Source organism: Capsaspora owczarzaki, assembly GCF_000151315.2.
Source record: "Capsaspora owczarzaki ATCC 30864 unplaced genomic scaffold supercont2.4, whole genome shotgun sequence".
Lineage (NCBI taxonomy): Eukaryota > Filasterea > Ministeriida > Capsasporidae > Capsaspora > Capsaspora owczarzaki.
This window is the reverse complement of record NW_011887295.1, coordinates 564,111-585,185: the sequence shown is the minus strand read 5'-3', so window position 1 is coordinate 585,185 and position 21,075 is coordinate 564,111. Positions and strand designations below refer to the sequence as shown.

The 21,075-nt window shown below is 56.5% G+C and overlaps 4 protein-coding genes across 4 annotated transcripts; 2 read left to right on the top strand and 2 right to left on the bottom strand.

Moving 5' to 3' along the window:
* Window positions 1-77: 77 nt before the first annotated feature.
* On the top strand, window positions 78-1,102 carry CAOG_02984 (hypothetical protein). Its single transcript, XM_004363766.2, has 2 exons — window positions 78-444; window positions 556-1,102. The coding sequence occupies exons 1-2, from the start codon at window positions 141-143 to the stop codon at window positions 1,053-1,055; spliced, it is 804 nt and encodes a 267-aa protein (XP_004363823.1). The 5' UTR covers window positions 78-140; the 3' UTR covers window positions 1,056-1,102.
* A 795-nt stretch (window positions 1,103-1,897) lies between these two features.
* Window positions 1,898-3,251, bottom strand: CAOG_02983 (hypothetical protein). The gene is made up of 5 exons (XM_004363765.2): window positions 3,132-3,251; window positions 2,945-2,997; window positions 2,693-2,830; window positions 2,431-2,582; window positions 1,898-2,307 (listed from the first exon to the last, which is right to left on the bottom strand). The coding sequence occupies exons 1-5, from the start codon at window positions 3,227-3,229 to the stop codon at window positions 1,948-1,950; spliced, it is 801 nt and encodes a 266-aa protein (XP_004363822.2). The 5' UTR covers window positions 3,230-3,251; the 3' UTR covers window positions 1,898-1,947.
* Window positions 3,252-3,494: 243 nt separating this feature from the next.
* On the top strand, window positions 3,495-16,921 carry CAOG_02982 (hypothetical protein; the record flags this gene model as incomplete). The annotated part of the gene is made up of 2 exons (XM_004363764.2): window positions 3,495-4,106; window positions 4,322-16,921. 2 exons carry the CDS (start codon window positions 3,495-3,497, stop codon window positions 16,853-16,855), a joined length of 13,146 nt encoding a protein of 4,381 aa, XP_004363821.1. The 3' UTR covers window positions 16,856-16,921.
* A 1,319-nt stretch (window positions 16,922-18,240) lies between these two features.
* On the bottom strand, window positions 18,241-20,697 carry CAOG_02981 (hypothetical protein; the record flags this gene model as incomplete). Its single annotated transcript, XM_004363763.2, has 1 exon — window positions 18,241-20,697. The coding sequence occupies one exon, from the start codon at window positions 20,695-20,697 to the stop codon at window positions 18,241-18,243; it is 2,457 nt and encodes an 818-aa protein (XP_004363820.2).
* Window positions 20,698-21,075: the final 378 nt, after the last annotated feature.

The window sequence follows — 21,075 nt, the reverse complement described above, 5'->3', positions numbered from 1 at the left end:
CTGCGTCAATCCGTAGTCTTCCTTGCAATTGCTACTTGTACAAAATCCTCCCTCCCCCAAAATCCAGTCTATTGTAAGGGAAAGGCCTGCAGTCTTTTGCTTTCCGGTCTGATCGCTCGGCCGCTCTTCCGTTTCACAGAATGCCTGGAGGTGGGAGCGATGACGCAGCCCATACTACGAATCATCAGAAGCAGAATCAGAATCAGAGCAGTACTCCCGACAAGGATGTAGCTGCGCGCGTCTTCTTTGAGAACATGTACAAGCTGCTCGTGGACGACTGCTACGTGCTCAGGAAGACGACCGGCTGCCACGAGCTCGCCGAGTTCATCTACGGCGTCCACCGCAACCCAAAGGCAGCAGCCGAGCTCTACGAAGCCAACTGCCTCACACGGCACAACGCAAAGAGCTGCTTCCGATCGGGCGTCCTCGCATTCGACGGCGAAGGTGAGGTTTCGTTTCAATCCATTCCCTCTGCTTCCATTATTATTGACTTTTGGAGAACTCAAAAAACCCACACACGACTCTTAAAACACAATTTGAAATCTGAATTGATAGGCGTTGCGCGCGATTCCGTGCGCGCGTTGGCCAGATTTCGACGCGCGTGCGAGCTCGGATCGGCGGAAGGGTGCAACAACGCTGCCATGATGTTCCAGCGCGGCGTTGGGTGCCCCGCCGATCTCGACGTTGCAGAGCGCTTGTTTCTGAAGGCGTGCGATCAGTTGCTATACACCAACGCATGCTACAACTTGTCGAGCTTTTATCTGCTGGGCGGCGTTGTTCCACCGGCTCCGCCAAAGCTAAAACCAGGCGAGACGCCTCCCGCAACACGTCCCCCGCTCCCTCCAGCGAACAAGGAGCTCCAAAACCTTCCCAAGGCCCTAGAGTACTCTCTTCGAGGGTGCGAATACGGACATCCATACGCCTGCATCAACGCCAGTCGGATGTACTTGACCGGCGACGGGATTCCCAAGGACGAGGTCAAAGGCACCTACTATCGCCGGCAGGCCGAAGAGCTCTTGCAAATATACGTTCCATCGAGTCCATTTGCGCGGTGAAATGGATGGATGTTGTAATTGTACGAAAATAGACGAAATTCATGACATTCGGAAAAGCGGGGCGCGCTTGGTGGGTAATGAAAGGATGTGGGACTCTTGTACAGTGATTCGAGGGTGTCATTCAAGGAATCAAAAAATCGTGTGTTTGTGTGTATGTGTGTGTATGGGGGTACGATTAGTTGGTCTTGGCAGCGGGAGGAGTGGCAACAACAACGGGAGCGGTTGTGACTGGTGTGGCCGCCGGCGCAGAGTCTGGCCGCAACTGTATAACAACAACAACAACAACAACAACAACAACAACAACAACAACAACAACAACAACAACAACAACAACAACAACAACAACAACAACAACAACAACAACAACAAGTGCAACGAATGCAGCACATGAGTGAACAGCAACTGAGTGATGATCAGCACACACTGAGACGGCAGCATGTACAGCTCCCTCTCCCTCCCCCCCTTCTTTCGGTCGCTCGTGCTAAAGCAGTGGCGTGCTCAATGCATGTTCAAACAACAAGACGAAATGCGCTTACGCGGAAGCTCTTGAGCTTGTCAAAGTCGGCAGCGACCGTTTCTACCCCATTCAAGCGTCCATTCAGTACACCAGTCACAAGTCAGACAGCCACCAGAAGAACAAACAGCATATAGCAAAGCAAGAGTACGAGCATCGCTGCGTGCACTGACCGGCAGTCATGAGGCCTTCCGAGCGCAGGTACGCCATGGTACCCAAACAGCTCAGACTCGAGAGAGTGAGCACTGTGAGGATGATTGTGTGCGTCTTGTCACTGATTCGCATGCTGACCAAAGCAATAGCACAAAAGATGGACTGACAACACAAATTCAACAGGAAATGGTCAAATCTATTGATGCGAACAACAAACTCAATCCTTCATGGGAGCTCTACTTCAGTCACCAACACATTCTCCTGCTTCTTGTTCAGCTGGCTAATCAGCACTGGTTTTTGCAGCGACACCACACATGAGCACCCTGCGTACTGCACAGAACCTTCGCCGCCTGTCCGATTGCAGGTAACCACGACACACGGCTTTCCAATCAACGGCGTGAGGCGCGATGCCCAGTAGTTGGGGAGATTGTAGACATTGTTTGAGCGAGTTTCTGAGTCGAGCCACGCCATTGGCATCAGCAGCAGTCGGGTGTTGGCCGCAACGTGGTAATTGGCAAACTCGAATGCTTCCCAAGGAGCGGTGAATTTGTACGGGTTGATGTCCATGCAAATGCCGAATCCGACCTAGATCAACCCCAGAATAAGCAAGCGCGATTGTTTTGTTGTGAAAGCGAGGGGCGGGGGAGGGAAGAGGATGGTGAGTGTGGAACATTGACACTTGAACAGCGAGTGCTTTTGCACCTGTACCTTGCCAATCTCGGGGATTTCAATGGTGGTAAAGCCAGCGCCTTCCTTGGCCCATGTTTCGTCGGTTTCATACAAGAAGTGCTTGTCGTAGGTTAGAAGCAATGTTCCTTTCGCATCGACCACACAACAGCTGTTGAAATTGGTCTCAGACTCTGTGAAAACCAGAAAACCAGGTTGCCAATCCGTCAATAAAACCAGAGACGTGGCTTTGGTGTCGCCATCATGCCAAACGACTCTAACAATGATGATGAGGCTGTCGCACCTTTATCACGTCGTGGATAGCCGACAACGACATGGCATTGCAGGCGGATTGCCGTCTCGCGCGCCCAAGTGACTGTCAGACCGGTTTCTGCGTCCTCGAGGAAGGGCTCAATGTGTTCTTTGCTTCGAAATGCATATCCTACGCGTTGATTTTTTTTTTTTTTTTGCACGAGTAGAGTGAGTGAGTGATTGGTGACGATGCTCAGCCACTCAGATCCTTGTTCACATTGCCAAACAGCAGGGCACCACCAACCTGAGAATGCCATCTCGGGCAAGATCAAGAACTGGACCTGGCCGGGCTTGAGGCTATGCGTTTGTATGGGTTGGATGTGAGTTTGAATACGTCGAACGCATTGCATGGGGAAGGGGGTTGGTCAGTGTGTACGATCAGCGGCACCAGTCGCTCTCCAGCCCCCTTTGTCCCCCCTGTGGCACCAAACCTGGAGATCAGTTGCGTGGCCTTGGCAGCGTTCTTGGTTGGCTCGGCCAGCTCGGGCGCAAACTGGCAGCACGCAATGCTGATTGTCGTTTTGGCCATTGTTTTCTCAATGCACGGACAACCAAACAAGGACTGAACTCGACCCGTTTTCATTCTTACTGTTTTCTGTTTCTGTTTCTGTTTCTGGTTCTGTTTGAATTTGAATTTGAGTTTGAATCTGAGTTTTTGGTCGCGTTGCCAGTTCTTAGTTTTTTATTATTGTTTCTTTTCTTTTTCCCGCGCAAAAATCGAGCGTTCTTGAATTTTTTTTTTTTTTTTTTTTTTTTTTTTTTTTTTTTTTTTTGGTTTTGGTTTTGGTTTTGCGATGGACGCGAGCTCGCGACTGCCACACGCGTGGGCAGCGCCTCCTGCGTTCTCAACGACGCGCGCGTCCTCAGATGCAGAGACAACGCGCCTCGCCGTCTGGCAGTTTGTCGCAGACACGACCGACATCTGCTTTGCAGTCCATGCCCGACAATCGCAGCAACAGCAACAGCAGCAGCAGCAGCAGCAGCAGCAGCAGCAGCAGCAGCCGGTCTCGTCGTCGTCGACCACCATCGCTCCATCGTCGTCTGTGCCGTCTGCTTACAGGGCAGGCGTCGTCGTGCCGCTCGCCGATTGGGACGGCAGCAGCAGCAGTAGCAGCAGCGATGGAATGGTGGCTTTGGCGGCTGCGATTTCAGCTCAGTCTCACCATCACCAGCACGACAGCACCACATCATCATCATTATCATCATCATCATTGGCACCAGAGTTTGGCCACCCTGCCATGGACGGCGCGGAGGGGAACGGACCAACCGCAGGGTCGTCTTCCTCGTCCTATGCCCGACGCAGCGACATTCAGGCGCTCCAGCCACTGCTGCACTACACCTTGGGCGTCTCACACAGCGGCCGCGGACTCGCTCTCCTGCTCGAGATTGAGCGTCTCACACGCGAGGTAGGTTGCCTGGCTCTGGAGACATACATCTTCACCCTTCAGTCAGGGCTGGAATTGTCCACTTCGGATCCAGTCACTCACATTCAGCTGACCTCCACCCCCCCCAAACATCACCTTCTCAACCACACCTCAATTGAATCACTCATGCTCACTGGATGTTCTAACTTGGATGTATGTGTTTGTGACTCATGTGCGTGCGTGCATTTTGGCAATAGGCACGGAATTGCCGGCACCTCCAAGGATTGCCTGTGCTGCTCATGGCACTGATGGAAGTCACCTCAAACTGGCCTGCCTCGGAAGACTTGGCCGCGCCGGCTGCCACTCCTACGGGCAGGGATGGCGCATCGGACCGGCGGGACGTCCATGACCCGCTTCATCCAACGACGACAACCACTGCCGCCGCTGCCCTCCTCACACCGCTCGGTGTAGACTTTCCGACCTTACCAGTCATCTCGTACGATCACCGCAGCTCCGAGTCGTACCTTCCCCGGGGACTGGCAAAGCTGATTCCGGCGGAACTCGAAACGCGACCGCATCTGCTCCACTCCCCCACCAGTCTTTCACTGTTGTACGCACAGATTCTGGGCAATCTCGCCATCTCGGGCGCCGACACGTGCCGTGAGATTCTTGCTTCGGGTCGACTCGTCCATCTGCTCTATGCGGTCGGCCTTGGTGGTCGGCGGTTGTTCACCTCAGCATTCACCTCGCCAACGTCATCTCGATCACCAGGGCCATCTGAATCTGATGGTGCCACCTCAGCTGCTGCTTCCGCCACTTCTCGCATCCAGCCAAATCTAGTTCACGCGCCTAGCCCAGCACTGCTGCCGCAAGAGGTCCTCTATCTCACCTGGTTGCGATGCAACTTGCGGCTGTGCTGCACCCTCGCCGATTCCATGTCAACAACGCTCGAAGACCTGCAGGTGCTGTTTGAGAGTGGCCTGCTGGCCTTTTTGCTTCGGCTTCTGACCGACTCGGGCACCATGCACCCGACGCTTGCCCTGGAGGCCTGTGAAGCAGTCATGTTTGTCATTCAAGGGTCCTTCCTCTTGTCGCCCGTCCTCCTGAATGAGTTTTCAGCCGGAGGTGGCTATGCGACGCTGCGACACATTCTGTTTCAGGTCGATGTGCACGGCTCTGAGCAAAATGTCGCAGAGCTCATCGAGCACATGCTCCGCTTTGTCACGGTCGGCACCTTCATTCATGTCGAGTCCTCGCTCATTCCGGCCTCGCGCTCGCGGCTTGGCATTGAGGTTTGCAATGTCGAGACAGTCAAGGTGTTGTTGGCGCTGTACGACTCGAGCCCGTACCTCAGCACGCAGCGCAAGGTCATCCAAGCCATCCACGCGCTTCTGGCGGAAAACTCGCTCAACTTTGCTCGCTTGCACTCCACCCACATGGTTTCGCATCTACTGAGCCGATTCCACGAAAGGCACGAGACAGTCCAATCCGGCACCCTCCATCTGCTATCGATGCTCCTGGCCGATGGCTACAGACTCAGCGAAGAACTGCGCGAGTATTGCAGCCTTCTGGTCGGCCCCTCGCCACACGCAGTTCTGCTCGTGGCTCGGCACATGCTCACCGAAATGCGACGCTCGGAGCGATTTCGCGATTCCCTGCGAGACGCAGCCGCAATTCCCATTCTCTCCCAGTTTCTCTGTGCGCCGGCGGAATTGGCGTTCGGATCGGAGCTCGGCAATGCGCGCGAGCTCGAGCTAACCATCCAGCTTCTCAAAGCACCGCTGCTGCCAATCACTGGCGAGCACCCGTCCAATCGCTCGCCCGACCCCTCGATTTGGAGCGAGGCACGCCGCGCCGCCATCATCTCTGCCTCTCCCTTGCGCGCCACCGATTCCGCTTCGGTCCAATCCCTCGTCTTGCACGGGATTACGCTCCAAGTATTGTACACGATTCGGGCGCTTATTACCGAAAATACGCACAACCAGTCCGAGTTTCACCAATTGAACGGCTTGTCGCGTCTCTACCAGCTGTTGCCCAATCCGCTGCTTCGACGCGCCGTTCTTTCCGTCATTGAGGTGCTAGGGGTCACTCAATTTGCTGTTCCATGGAATATCATCCCAGACCTTTGGTCTGTGTTCCGAGGCGCAAGTCATCGTCCCAGCGACTTTGTGTCCAACGCAAACGTCGACATGCTCGGTGCCATTCTCGAATCACTTAGCCGCATCATGGCGCGGAACGAGCCGGCCAAGCAGCCGTTTGTCGTGTCTGCCGCCGCTTACGAATGGGCAGTCCAAGTTGTTTCGACGATGGGGCAGGTGCTGTCATCAGCCGGCAATGATACGTCCCAGACGAGCAGCAGCAGCAGCAGCAGCAGCAGCAGCAGCGCACCGTCTGCTGCCACTTCTTCCAACGGAACGGATTGCTTGCAGCACGCGCGACTGCTCCATGCCGTCTTTGTGCTGCTCCGACGACTATTGCAGACGATTGCAGTCTCCATGAGCCACTCGGCGCACAATCAGACCTATTTTCGCGAACGAGTCCGCTTTTCCTCCCTGTTTGAGCCACTGGCGGCCACGGGATTGATCAACTCGTGCTACGGCATGGACCTCGTCGACACTCTGCTTGAGCTTGCCGTGCTGCACCCGTGGCCGGCGTCGTGCGCGCGACACCCGTCGCCTCAAGTGCCTCCATACCTTCTTCCCAACAGTGGCATTCTTGCTCCGCGAACGACGCTCTCCTTGATTGGCAATGGGCGAATTGCCCACGCGTCGCGCAGTCTCCAAGACAAGTGCGGGCACTGTCAGGCATCCATGCTCGTTCAAAACGCCGAGGCGATCGAGTTGCTCGTGCTGTTGTTAACCCACGCAGACCGCGATCATCGCGTTCGCTTCCCTGTGTCGGCGACCGAACCCGCCCCGGATCACCACTATTACGCGGCATACCAGCGCACCTTGTCTGCAGATCTATTTGCGTCCACCCTCACTCCACCCACTCAGCATGGCGCGAACGTGGATACGCCAACAACCCAAGCTGGCAGTGCCAGTAGCAGCACCCCTCTCGTCGGGAGCTCTGATGACGAGCTGGACATTGGAAATGTGGACGACACGTGCGTCTACGCTTGGACTGCCATTATTTTGGTCATTCGCTCCAACATTGCGAATCGCGCCACGCTCTGCGCCTATGGCATCATTCCTGTCATTATCGATCTGCTGGGACCAGTTCTGCTCAACGACCTCATTCGCATTCAACTCTTGGTTCTCGAGGTCATCTGCCTGCTGGCTCGCTACTCAATGTCAAAGCTCGCCTTGCGCAAGTTCCTCGAGCTTTTGCGCCATCCTCGCTACCCACAGTCGCTAACCGACACGCTGTGCAGCATTGCCAAACGCGACCGCCCCGCACCTGCCCACTACATTGACTTTCAGCACACCCAGCGCGACCGCACTGCGGCCCTCAACTTTACGCTGCGTGAAGGAACGCTGTTCAGCTCGTCATCGAAAGGCTTTTGCGCGTCCTTGTGGTTGCGCGTGGTGTCGTACACGCTGCCCGTTGACTTTGCCAACGTCAAGTCCGCGCCCGTGCTCTTTGTCTCGCGAATGCAGCAACAGGCGTCCTCTGCACTCCCTTCCCCCGGCTTGGTGCAGTCTGGAGGGTTTGCGCCAACAACGGATGCACCCGGGCCCTCCGTCTCCAATGCAGACTGGCGGCAAGGCACTGAGGTGCTCACCGAGGGCGCCGTGCATGTCATGTCCATGACGACTCCTGTGGGCCACATTTCCATGCTCATCGAAGCCGGAGGACACTTTATGCTCAAGAACAGCGCTGGCGATGTCGCCACCTTCCACGAAGCCACCATTTCCCTCGGAAAGTGGCACCACATTGCCGTGTCGCATGCCCGTCGCTCTGGGCGGAAGGATAAGAACGGCAAGGTCTTGCTGTGGGTGGACGGCACCTTTGCTGGAGAAGCTCGCTTCCCATATTTGGCCACCTCCAATGTGCCGTTTGCGCCGCACATTACCTTCAATGTCAGCCAGACGGTGGCGCCGTCTTCCAGCGACCATCACGCTCCTCCCTCCTCCGGGTCTGCTGCAACAGCCGCGTCGAGCGGTCCACGGGATGTTTGTGCACTGACCGGCGATGTGCCAATCCACTCCTGGCAGTTGGGCCATGTCCTGGTTTTGGAGGACCATCTGTTCCAGGCCGCCGAAGTCTGGTCACTGTTTGTTCTGGGTCCCAATTACAGCGGCAGCTTTGTAGCAGATCCTGCGTCGTTTTTTACCCACGAGCTCATCAATGAGCAGAATATTCGTGCGCGAACGCTCCCAGAGTTGACCCTGCAAACCTCTTCCAGTTTGCTTCACATTCAAGAGCGCATTGCCTTCATGTACTTGCCTCGTGGCTCGTACGTCATTCAAACAGTGAGCGCACCCACCTCGAATCTCACCGTGGCTGTCGCGCAAGTGGCGGCAGCAACCGCCGCTGCCACAACGACCACCAGCGGAGCAGCTGCTCTTGAAGGCTTGGACGGCGCAATTGCGGCTGCTGCCTCAGGAGCCACCGTGCCCACAACCATTATTGGAGCTAGCTCTGCGTTGCAGCAGATTGTCTCTGCCTCTGGTGGGGCGGCTGTCGCTGGAGACGGTACAATGACGGCCGCTGCCACAGCCTCCTCGCTTGGAATTGCTGCTGCCCTTTCCAGCGTGGCGGCTGCGTCGCTGACAACCACCGTGGCTACGCTGGCCACAGGGCAGCTGCCAAATGCAGTTCCTTCTCGATCGAGTGGCGGCGTCGCCGCGGCTGATGTCACAACTCCGGCCACCATGGTTGCTGCTACGGCCGGCTCGATGCCAGCATCGCTTGCCAACGATGGCGATCGTTTGCTTGTCCCCGTCGCCGTGCGAGTTCTACCTCCTGCTGTCGTGTGCACTCGGCGCGATCTCAAGGAGGCTGTCTTTGACGTGGGCGGCGTCAGCATTTTCATTCATCTTCTTGCCAAAGCGCCTCCCGTGGAGGCTCTCCAGTGCAGTGCAATGCGTGTCCTGTTCGCCTTGCTCGAACATCATCCACAAAACCGCGCCCAGATGGACAAGCTGAGTGGCTACCAGCTGCTCGGCAAGTTTATGCGCACCACGCGCTGCCAGCTGGGCCTGGAGATGCTTCGCGTGACATTTGATGCAGTTTGCACTGGGCTTGCGCACCAGTCGGGCGAGTACGACCAACATCCGTCTCCTACCGCGTCGCCCGCGCCGTACTCTGCGCTTCGGCCAGGTTTGGAGCCACGCTTGCGCGCGGAACCTGCCAGTCAAGTGCCATTCAACACATTGCCAATCGGAATTGTCAAAAACCCGCAAGCTCTTGCCCACATGCTGCTCGACTGGCGAATCTGGCATCGTGCTCCAATCCTCGTCCAGGAGACGCTCGCCCGTCGCTTGGCTGATCTCGTTTCGGCTGATAACCTGTTCCGCGAGTTTAATCTCTTGCAGTTTCGCAGCGCGAATGCCCTCGAGCGCTTGCTCGCCTTGTTTCATGACTTTGATCGTCTGCCCAGCGGCGTCGCCAGCGCGCTCGTCGAGATGCTTGCCAGCATCATGCCTGCGCCCTCGCGGGAAGCGAACGAGTTTCAAGACATTTTGGGCTTTTTGGTGGCCTCTCACCCGACAGCAGAATCGGTCACGGCCGCCTCCTCTGGCCCGACCCTGTCGGTCTCGTCCTCCGCCTCAGCCGCCGGCACCAGCAGTAGCAATACCAGTTCCACCGTGGGTGGCGCTGCAACGGCCAACCCTGCGGCGACGCTGAATGCTCCACAGCCCGCCGCTCCTGTTCGCAGCGGCAGTGCGTCCGCAGCATCATCAGCGTCATATCTTGCCTCACGCAGGTCTGCGGCAATGGCTGCAGCCGCTTCCAGCAGCAGCGAGGTCGCAGCTTCAACCACTTCCCCTGCTGCTCCTGTTCCTGAATCTGGAGCAACACCCACGCTGAGCTCGACACGCTCGACAAGCCCGCGGCCAACCAATCGCCGGCGGCTGCTTTCATCGCCTGTGCGTGCTGGAGCGCCAATCCCAGAGATTGCGTTCGGTGCAGCTACGACAAGTTTGGCCACAACGTCGCTGTCTCCGTCTACTTCTGCCAGCTCGCTCTCTCAGTCAAACTCGAGCGAGTCTTTGGCGTCTGTTGGCGCCTCCCCGGCTTCACCCCACCTGTACCCCACCGTCCGACAGGATAGCTCCGTCCAGGCGTTCATGCTACCGCACACCGCTTCCATTGAAGTGCTGCACGACAAGCAAGATGTGGCAATGGCTTCCGCGCGTGTCGGGACTCTTGACATGCTGCTTTCCATGCTTGTTCGAAAGTCCGACGCGGTGGTGGAGCAGTTTGCCAATCAGTTCAAGCTCGATGTGCTTCTCGCCTTGCTCAACCACGAATCCATTGAAACGCGAATTGCGCTGCTGAAAATTTTGCACTTACTCTTGCGGCGAGGGGGCGTGCCACTACGATCCCGTTTCCTCCGCATGAATGGTTCCCACCTGCTGGCCAACCAGCTCAAGCACCACGATGTGAACGATCAGCTCTTTGCAGTCCTGTTTACCATGTTGCTTGGTCCGGCTGGGCTGTACCAGTCGCGATTCATGTCTTCCAACAACTCTCAGCCTGCCTCGGCTCCCGCCGTTTTGCCCGGTGCAGGTCTTCCCTTGAGCTTTCACCGCGGTCACGTCGACAGCGCGTCGTTCGATGACTCACAGCTGGCCGATGCTGGCTTGGGACGAGAGGACGATCTGTCATCGAGCGCCCCTGCAACCCCGCCGCCCGATTCCTCCTCATCGACGTTCTCGACCATGTTTGGTCTTGCCTCGCCTGGAGTTTGGACACACCCACAACCTGTGCATCAGTTCCCTCAGGCACCTCGATACCACGGTGGTGCCGCGGGGAATGAGCGTGCGCTGAACATGTCATCCACTGCATCCCTCGCTTCGGGCACGTCCGCTGGTTTCACACCCAACATGGCACCGTCCGCAACTCCCTCCTTGCTGTCCGCCGCAGGAACCATCACTTCTACCTCGACCAACACCAATTCTTCGGGTAGTATCACGAGCGGCAGTGCTTACGGCGGCAGCCAATCCCACACCAAAGAGCTGCAGCAGAACTCGCAGCCGCTCATGCTGGGTGTCCTGCTTTCTCTGATTGAGAACGCAGTGGGCGCTCCCACCCTCTGGCGTAGCGTCTTGCTGAGCTTGCGCGATCTATTTGTCGAGCGAACCGACTTGCAGCGCCAGATGCTTGAACAGGGCTTGATCGAGACGCTGGCCGGCCTCCTCGAAACTGTCGTCTCGGGCATGCACGCGCACACCATGATGCTGCTCATCCAGCAACATATTCACGCACACGCCGATGGCGAGACGGAAGATGCGGCGTTGCCGTCGTCTGCGAGATTTTCCCCCATTCTCGAAGACGACAAGGAGGCACCTACCTCCGTCCTGGACACCAGCGCAGAGGCAGCAATCGGCACAGTCAGTGACTCACAGTCCATGACTTACGAGTTCCCACAACCATCGGTTCCGCCGTTGATTGTCGAGACGAGTTTGGTGAATGACGCCCACATGTTGGACGTGTGCTTTAGCATTTCCGGGGCCGAGCAGCCGTTGGTGCGCTTGACCTTTGGCCCTGTTGCGTCTGCCCAGCTGCCAGCCGTTGTGGGCGAAGGCGTGACGGCAACGCCAAAGTCCGTAGCCCCGGCCCGAGCTGCTTCGCAGCCATCGTTCGTCCCAGGGCGGGCGTCCTTTGCGCGGGCGACCTCCATGACGACGAGTAGCTCAGGCTCAACCTCTTCCATCCCGGCTGTCGTGACGGCCATTCCTGAGGCGACTGGCGTTGCCATGATGTGCGATGTCGTCGACTTTTTCAGAGCCATTGTCGCCGCCGCCTGCCGCAACGTCGATCAATTTCCTCTTTTAGACGAGGTGCTGATTGCCATTTCCAAGCTGCAGCGTCCTACTCCCAATGCTTCGTCCTCCACGAGTGCGCCTCAAGTCTACTTTACGACGGGGTTGACGCTCGTTCAAGTGCAGTCGCTCAAACGCACCATCCTTCAGGAGACGGTGGACTTTTTCTATCACAACGTGAGCTCTGACGACTTTGGTCGTCACGACCACTTGATTACCAATTTCGTGTCTGTTTGTGCGCTGGCGGTAGATCACATTCTCTACGGCGAAACCGCCATCGCGCAGACTGCTGCCCAGACTGCTGCTGTCCCTCCCAGCGCGGTTGCTGGAACGCCCTTCTCTGGTCCAGTTGTCTTCCAAGAGGCCCAGTTTGACTTTATTCGCGATGTATTTGGCATTATGAATGGCATTTTTGCCACGAGCAACAGTAGTGCTGCCGGCGGCGCCAACCAAGGCAGCGGCGACAACAAAGCGGCCTCTCTGGGCACCGCCAGTCCGTCGGGATCTGCTTCCATAGCGACCTTCCTTTCCTCCATGCGGCCGGGTGGCACACACGCTGCCGAGTTTCTCCCAGTGTTTGCTGCCCAAGTTGCCATCCAGTCGCAGCTGAGCCGTTTGGTTGTCTTCTTGCTTTCGCCTCAGCAGGTCCAGTCTCAGCGCGAGGCCACATTGGTCCAACTGCTCGACACCTTTACGACCATTACAAACTTCCCGTCCGAAGCTCGGCCCGTGCTGCTGATGATGTGGCATCTTCACGACATTGTCAAGAACGCGAACGACGCGGCGACTCGGGCAGAAATTGTGGACGCTGCTAGCCGCATTGCGGCGTCTCTTGCGCAGCATCGAAATCTTGTCAAAGAATGGATTGATTGGGGCAAGTCGTCGTTTGCGCCACCGCGCTTCCACGTCGAATTCCTCCCCAACGGCGAGAAGGAAGTGCGGACTTGGAAAGAGCAGGAAGCGACAACGATGATCAACTGGCGCACCGAAAACATGACTGCCAAGTCGCGCTTTGAGTCGCAGATACTCAAAGCCAAGCGAACGAGCAGAGCGGATGCCATGCAAGTCACCTCCACGGCATTGGCGCTGCTCGGCGAGCAGCAGAAGGCCGAGCTTGCCCGCCTCAGGCGCATTATTGAAACGGAACGCACCCTCCAACGCGTGTGGAAGTCTCTCATCAAAGAGGTCACTCAAGAGCGGGCCGTGTGGTGTGACTTGCCGGAAACGATTGTTTGGCAGCTCGACCCGACAGAAGGACCCAACCGCATGCGTCGCCGTCTCAAGTACTCTTCTCGCCAGATTGACTACCCGCCGCCTGTACGGTCTGCTGCTGCGGTGTTGTTCCCGCCGGCTTCTGGCAGCAATGGCGCAGCCTCCGGAGATGCGGGTGCAGTGGTGTCCAACAGCGCCGCCCAGGCCCAGACCCCCACGGCGCCAATGACTCTGCTGACTGCTGCACTCGAGTCTACTGTCGACGCCCTATCGGGCTTGTTCGAAGAGGCCGATGCACTTGTGAGCACGGGGTTGAGCAATCTGACGGCGGCCGATGTTGCGCAAAACCCGCCGCCTGACGAACGCATTGTGCTCTCGTTCCAAGCCATGCGCATTACGCCTTTCAAGCGCTACCACGGCGATCTGCTTGTCGGGACGGACAATGTCTTTTTCATGGAGTCTCCCTCTGGCGCGGCTGCCTTTGACGAAGATTTGGACGATGCCCCGAGTGCCGGCGCAAAGTCGCTGCACGTGTATGACTCGGTGACGAGCCCACCCGTCAATGCGCAGCCAGTAGGGTTGGAGGCAGCAAGTGCTGGTGCGTTGGGCGACGGCGCTGCTGCCGGCTCTTCCGCGAGTCAACCTCGCCGAAAGCAGGCGACCGTGCGCCAATTCCGCCCTTGGAAAAACCGCGGAACGCACATTGTCAGCTTCTTGCTCGAGGACATTGAGAAAATCCACAAGCGTCGCTACTTGCTCAAGAACAATGCGTTGGAAATCTTCCTGGTCAACGGCAAAACCTTCCTGCTCGCCTTCCAGTCGACCAAGTACCGAAACGAGCTATTCGAGCGCCTCATGGCGATGGACTTGCCACATTTTGTCAACTACGAAGACGAGGTGGGCGGCAGCCTTTTGCGCAAGTCGATTCGCGAAAAGTGGTCTTCGGGCCAGATGAGCAACTTTGAGTACTTGATGCATCTCAACACGCTGGCCGGCCGTTCCTTCAACGATCTCACCCAGTACCCAGTGTTGCCGTTTGTCTTGGCCGATTACTCGTCTGATGAGCTCGACCTGACCAACCCCGCCACCTTCCGCGACTTGTCAAAGCCCATGGGCGCGCAAAACCCAGAACGGTTTAAAAAGTTCCTCGAAAAGTACGAAAGCATCTCGGATATGGGCGACGACCAGCCCTACCATTACGGCTCGCACTACTCCAACATTGGTTCGGTGCTGCACTTTCTGGTGCGTCTGGAGCCCTTCACGCAGTACTTTGTTGAATTCCAAGGCGGCAAATTTGACATTCCAGACCGCACCTTCCACTCGATTGCCCAAACATGGAAGCTCTCGTCTGCCTTGTCGAGCTCTGACGTCAAGGAGCTCATTCCTGAATTCTTTTTCCTTCCCGAATTCCTCATCAACATGAACTCGCTCGATTTGGGGTTGAAGCAAGACAATGTGCCCGTCCACCACGTGCAGCTCCCACCGTGGGCAAAAGGTGATCCACGACGGTTTATTCTGTTGCATCGCCAAGCGCTCGAGTCCAAGTACGTGTCCGAGAACCTACACCTGTGGATTGACCTGATTTTCGGAAGCAAGCAAACCGGCGAGGCCGCGCGGAAGGCCCACAATCTCTTCCATCCCTTGACTTACGAGGGTGCGGTTGACGTTGACAACATTCAGGATCGGCTGCAGCGCCAGGCAACCATCGCCCAGATTCGCAGCTATGGACAGACTCCAAAGCGAATTGTCAACAAGTCCCATCCGACGCGCACCGTCACGGCGCCGCCACCGCCTCCCCTCTCTGTGGCCGTGGCTCCCACCCCTGCCACCAACGCGAACTTGGCTGCGCCGTCGTTCAGCTCGTCGCCCACCACGGCGTCTAGACACGTGTATCTCCCTGTCATGGTTGAGCACACTGGCACCGTCGTCCTTCCGCGCGTGCCGATGGAGGTCAGCCAGCATCCCGCAGGAATTGTCGGGGATGTGGGAGCGTTTATGCAACACGACTCTCCCGCGGCGCAGCTTGTTCAGCCTGCACTGACGCGAGCACACCCACACGCAAACATCCTCCATTCGAGTGTGGTGCGCCACCGTGCAGCCGCAGGAATGACCTCGGCTGCAGTGTCTGGCGGCTCGTCGGCGTTCTCCAGCTCCAACACCAACCCCAGCGCGAGGTCAGGCGCAGAAAAGCCGCACCAGCGCAAGAGCTCGTCGATTGTGGCGGGACAGCAGTTGCCGCCACACATGTCGGCATACATGGTCTCACTGTACGACACCATCTGGTTTGCCGTCGATCCGCGCAATGCGCCTTCCGTAACATGGGAGCGCACCCTTGGCGATCCCGTGCAGCAAGTAGAGGCCTACGACGGCAGCTTTACCGCCCTCGGGCCGTGTCGCACGTTGGTGCGTGGCGACAAGTCTCGTCACTACTATGTCAGCTGGGGCCATTGGGATCGAACGCTGCGTGTTTGCTCCCTGGAAAGCCATCGTGTCGTCTCGAGCGTCGAGCTCTTGCACGACGATGAGGTCACCTGCTGTGTCGCGCCGCCGGACGGCCGCATTCTCGTCACTGGCGGCACTTCGAGTGTCCTTGTTGTCTGGAAGGCGGTGCGCGAGACCAGCAAGCGGATGGACCTGACGCAGCCCGTGTCTCTCCACGGCCATTCGCAAGCCATCACCTGTCTGGCCGTGTCGCGTCCTTTTAGCGTGATTGTCAGTGGCAGTCACGACAGAACTGTGTCTGTTTGGGACTTGAACCGACTGCGCCACGTGCTGTCATTGCGCGGTCACGAGGGCACCGTCATTTGCGTGGCGGTCAGTTCGTGCTTGGGCGACATTGTCACCGTGTGCGAAGGACCGTCAACCACCTCTTCTTCTTCTTCTTCTTCTTCTTCTTCATCTGGACTGTCCACTGCAGGTCACGGCCACCACCACGCTTCTTCCTTCCTGCCTGGGTCGGCCGCGGTTTCGGCCGCTGCCGCTACAATGGCCGCATCCGCGAGCGCTGGTGGTGGTGGTGCGTTTGGTCTTGGCAAGCACCACGCCTCCTTGTCCCCGCACCGCGTCCGCTCCAGCATGGCCTCGGCAAACCCAGTCTCCAATTCCGTCGGCAGCGTCATTCGACTTTGGACGGCGAACGGCACGCTTGCGGCGCTGACCACTTGCACACGCAAAGTTCTGTGCACTGCCCTTTCTTCCGTCACCGAAGGATCCGTGGTCAACGTCCTTGCTGCGGGACTCGACAATGGGTACATCAACCTGTACAGCATGTGGGATTTGACGCACACCATGACGCTCACGCCGCCTGGTGAGCCCCAGCCAGTGCTCAGCCTGAGTTTCTCCAGCGACGCCAGTGAGCTCTACGTCGGCGATGAAACCGGGCGCGTCATTTTGTGGACGCGTCCTCACAAGCATCGGTCTGCGTTCTCTGTTCGCTCGACGTCTGCCACGCCCAGCTTTGTCGTTCAGCAGCAGGTGGCTGCGGCGGCCGCGCATCAGCTGCTTCAGCAACAGCAGCAGCAGCAACAACAGCAGCAGCAACAACAGCAGCAACAACAACAACAACAACAACAACAACAGCAACAAGAGCAAGATCAAGAGCAGCAACAACAAGGGCAACAACAACAACAAGAGCAGCAGGACTAACTTTCATGCGATTGCAGCCTGACCCACCACCACCACCATTAGCACCACGTTCCTTTTTGTTTTGTAAATTGATTTCATTAATGTAATTTGAATGTTTTATTGTTTTCTTGTTTGATCAGCATACAGTACAAGTGCTTCCATTGGATTCAGTCTTTCATTTCACTTTATAGCTTCTCTGCGAATGCGCACTCGTCGACTGGCTCAGTTTGTTGGAATTGTTGTAGTCAACCTGGCTCTCCCACACTTTGTAAGAGACCTGCTTGCCCCCTCCCTGTGACTGTGTGGCTTCCTTGCGCTGAGTGGAGACTGGCGCGTGGCTTTGTGGCTCACTCTTTCTTGTGCTGCTTCTGACCCTGCTGCGACTCCAGACGTTCCCGTATGTGCATAGGTTTATCAACGAGCATCCCTACTGGGATCGTCGTCGTCGCGCAGTGGAAGAGGAGCGCGGGCTGTACCAGTTTCCACCATTGAAAACAGACCAGTGAAGAGCAAACATGGTCAAAGAGCCAGAAGCCACAGAGCCATAAGCCAAAGCCAATAGCCAACAATAATACTGATATTACAAGCCATCCCTGAAACCAAGACACTCATGAGCGAGTCAAACTCATGGTTGAGGACTCCAGGTTGCGCGTCGAGAACTCTCTGCTCGAGCCGAGGCCAACATTCTACGCTGTTTGAGCTCGTCAATGCATCAAGTGCAGTTCATCCATCATTCTGATTGATATGGCTCAGCGCACATACATATACACGGTCCAGGCTGCTCAATGCGGACATCCTGCCTTCTGTTTGCCGGGCTGGAGCGTTGCTTTTGCTCCGTTTCTCAGACCAGCCAGTGATTGTCTTTTGATCGACGAATACAATCTTATTCAGATCACAACATGTCATTTGCTCTTTCATGAACAATCGTGCTGTGTTTGGCGCTGTCCACAATGCCACTTTGCTTGCTTGGACGCTGTGCAAAAGCACCACGTTCCTGTCCATTACTGTGCGCTCCACTTGTTCCTTGTTACTTGCTCAGTCACTCTTCTATTTTACTCTGTCAGTTTTCCAAATCACATCTACTTTGCTCAGAAATGGTGTGCAAAGCTTGTAAGTTTCGAAAACGAGTCGCGCGGGCGGCAGTCAAAACCGGCTCATCGCGCACCGCACTGCTGCTCTTTGCTCTCACTAGAACTGGGGGAGAACAAGGATGCTGATGATGAGGATAATTTGTGAAAGAGGAGCAGAGACTATACTTTCATTAGTTTTCCTGCGTTTTGCTTCTGAGATTGTGTTTCATTCTTGAATACACAATTTCACCCCCCCGAAAAAAAAAGTTAATATTTTATTATGACAGGACTATTTATCCATTTCTTCATCGTTAGGGCAAAGGAGAAGGGGATGCATCACGAAAGCTGGATGCGGGCTGGCGATGCAAACTGAAGCGCCCAAGCGTCTCTCGTCGAGACCCACCGTTGGTCTTTCTTAGAACTGGACGAAGAACGCTTGGGGGTCGGCTGGGAAGAAGTCTGCTTGGAAGGCTGCCATAGCAAAATCTGAGTCCGCTCGGTTTCAAGCAAGTTCGAGTTGTACGAATTGACTGCCTCGACAAACACGTCCGGAAAGTCCCAAGCCCTCAGGACACGAATCCAGAGCGGAGCTGGGTTGCACTTAGAAACACGTGATTCGTACTGGCTGCGGAAAATGGCTCGCTTGGTTTTGAGAGCATCTTGCTGGGATCCATGGAGAAATTTTGAGTGGGAGGTAACGTCCAACGTCCCGCCGTTCAGCAAGATCTCGAGTGCTTGTGGATGAGCCGACATGTATTGAAACCCTGGCGAAGTCGAGGTCAGAGCATCGACAAGGTTTGTCTGGCCGCTCTTGCACTGCACAACCAAACTGCCAATTCGCCCATCCAGACTGACGGGCACCAAACAGTCTGCACGGGCCTGCATATCGCCGCCCCAAATGACAAACTCGGGGTGCCGGGAGTGCATGTCGTGCGGGCATCGCGTGCTGACGTTCATGCACTGTGTTGCGGTCGTGATGAGGTTGTTGAGCGCAGGCGGCCAAACGAACGAAGCTGGCACGGGCAGTACATCCTTGAGACGCTGGTTCAGACAACCTTGCGCGAGAAACCAAGCCATGTCGATCTCTTCGATTTCACCGCGGGCAGACCCGCTCAAAGTGAGTGACCAGTTGGTAATATCTTCTTTCATGAAAGTGCAGACTTCCGAGGAGCGGGAATGAGCCAGAAGTGCGTCATGGAAGGCCGGTTCTTGGGCCAAGTCGAACAGGCGATCCGACCCACACGAGAGAAAGAGGAGGCTGGCATCTCGAAGCTGGACTTCGAGTTCCAGCGCGATGAACACCTTCGGTCCTCGCGTCAGAAAAGCAAAGACCAAGTGGCGGAAGGCCGGGATGGTGCAATCACGAAGAAGCCCCAGCAGTTTGCTGTAAGCGTTGTTCGCTGCCGACGTTGCAGCCTTAATCGCACAGTCGGCGAGGTCGATGTTCGGTGAGAGAGAATCGGAGAGCAACCTTGGCAAAAAATCCGAGAAGAACGCGTGCGGACGCCCGCACAGCCGCTCCAGTCGCTCGCGCAGAAGCTCGCTTATGGCGAAGTCGTTGCCAAAGTAGTGCTGGAGAACACCGCATATATCGTCAACGGTGACAATGTGTTGTGCGCCCCTGTGTTCCTTGATGTTGTGGTTGAACGGCGAGTTGCTACCACTCATTTTGAGGACATTGATGATGGTCGAGTTGGTGTCGACCAGCACGCAGGGCAATTTGCCAAGGCGATGAAGTGCAACTTGTAGCGCATAGAGTGCACAGGTCTTGCCAGTGTGCGGCGAGCGACACTGGTCATGCAGCTCGAGCACTTGGCCGAGAACCTCGCCACGAGTCCAATCACTCCAGTGAGCGAGAATACCTGGTGCAACGTTGATTAAAAGGCCGGCCTCATCGATGCCAAGCACGAGAGGAATCGTCGGATCGAGGCGTCGGGCGCTCAACTCGGCGAGCTGCTCGGTCAGGTACGTTTTCGCGTCAACCATACTGTCAGCTCGCAGACTCGCCAAGCGCGCCAAGAAGATGAGCTTGACACCGATCGAGCCAAGTCCGTTCTCCAGCACACTCAGCCACAGCTCACGCTGCGAAACAGAGTCGATCGCGGGTAGAGGTGGCACGTGCGTGGTGTCGGTGCGCACAAACTTATCAACCTGAACCAGCCACTCGAGATACGCGCCAATGTAGATGCGAACGACCGAAAGCGCCTCCTTGGAGTGCTTTCGAAGAGCGTCCTTGACCAGAGCGGCGTCGGCTTCTGTCCAACTGCTAGGCGACGTGTTCGGCATAGTCTCGACAGTGATCCGTTTCATCTTCTTCGCAATGTCTTCCAGTTCCACCTGGAGTTGCATTGTTGGAGGTGTCTTGGATTGAGGCTGGTCGCTGACACGCAAAAGCACGACGTAGCAGTGCTTACGCAGACTGAACAGTGAGTGCGTCTTGCCAGCTCCGCTCGCCTGCACGATGGTGACGAATGGCGCGCCTGCTTGTGGGTTGGTGACAGCAGGTGTGCGACAGAGATCGGCAAGCTCCTGAACGGTGTTCTGCCCGAGATCACCAAGCTGGAATGTGGAGATGCCAGCTTTGTCGGATCGCAAACCGTACGGTATTGCGGGGCGGTTGGCAGGTTGGGGTGCTTGTGCGCGAAGCCGGATGGCGAGAACGACATTATTCAGTGCCGACACCAGGTCGGCGGACCTCGTCGTCGGGGTTTCTTTTTGTTGTTCAAGCAGGGACTGCTGGACTAATATCTGCCGACGACCGGGGCTCAGCTGCTTGAATTGCGCGAGCAACAAACTGATCTCAGATAGCGGAGAGAAGAAAAAAAAGAAAAGAAAAAAAAAAAGTCAGCGAAGCCAAAAATCCACGATCTCCCTTGCACAGCACTACCACAACACAAGCCCAATAACAAGGAGAGGCACCTCTCACCGCGGAGCTCGTTGTAGACAGTGAACTAACCAGTCCGCGAGAGAGAGAGAGAGAGAGAGAGAGAGAGAGAGAGAGAGAGAGAGAGAGAGAGAGAGAGAGAGAGAGAGAGAGAGAGAGAGAGAGAGAGAGAGAGAGAGAGAGAGAGAGAGAGAGAGAGAGAGAGAGAGAGAGAGAGAGAGAGAGAGAGAGAGAGAGAGAGAGAGAGAGAGAGAGAGAGAGAGAGAGAGAGAGAGAGAGAGAGAGAA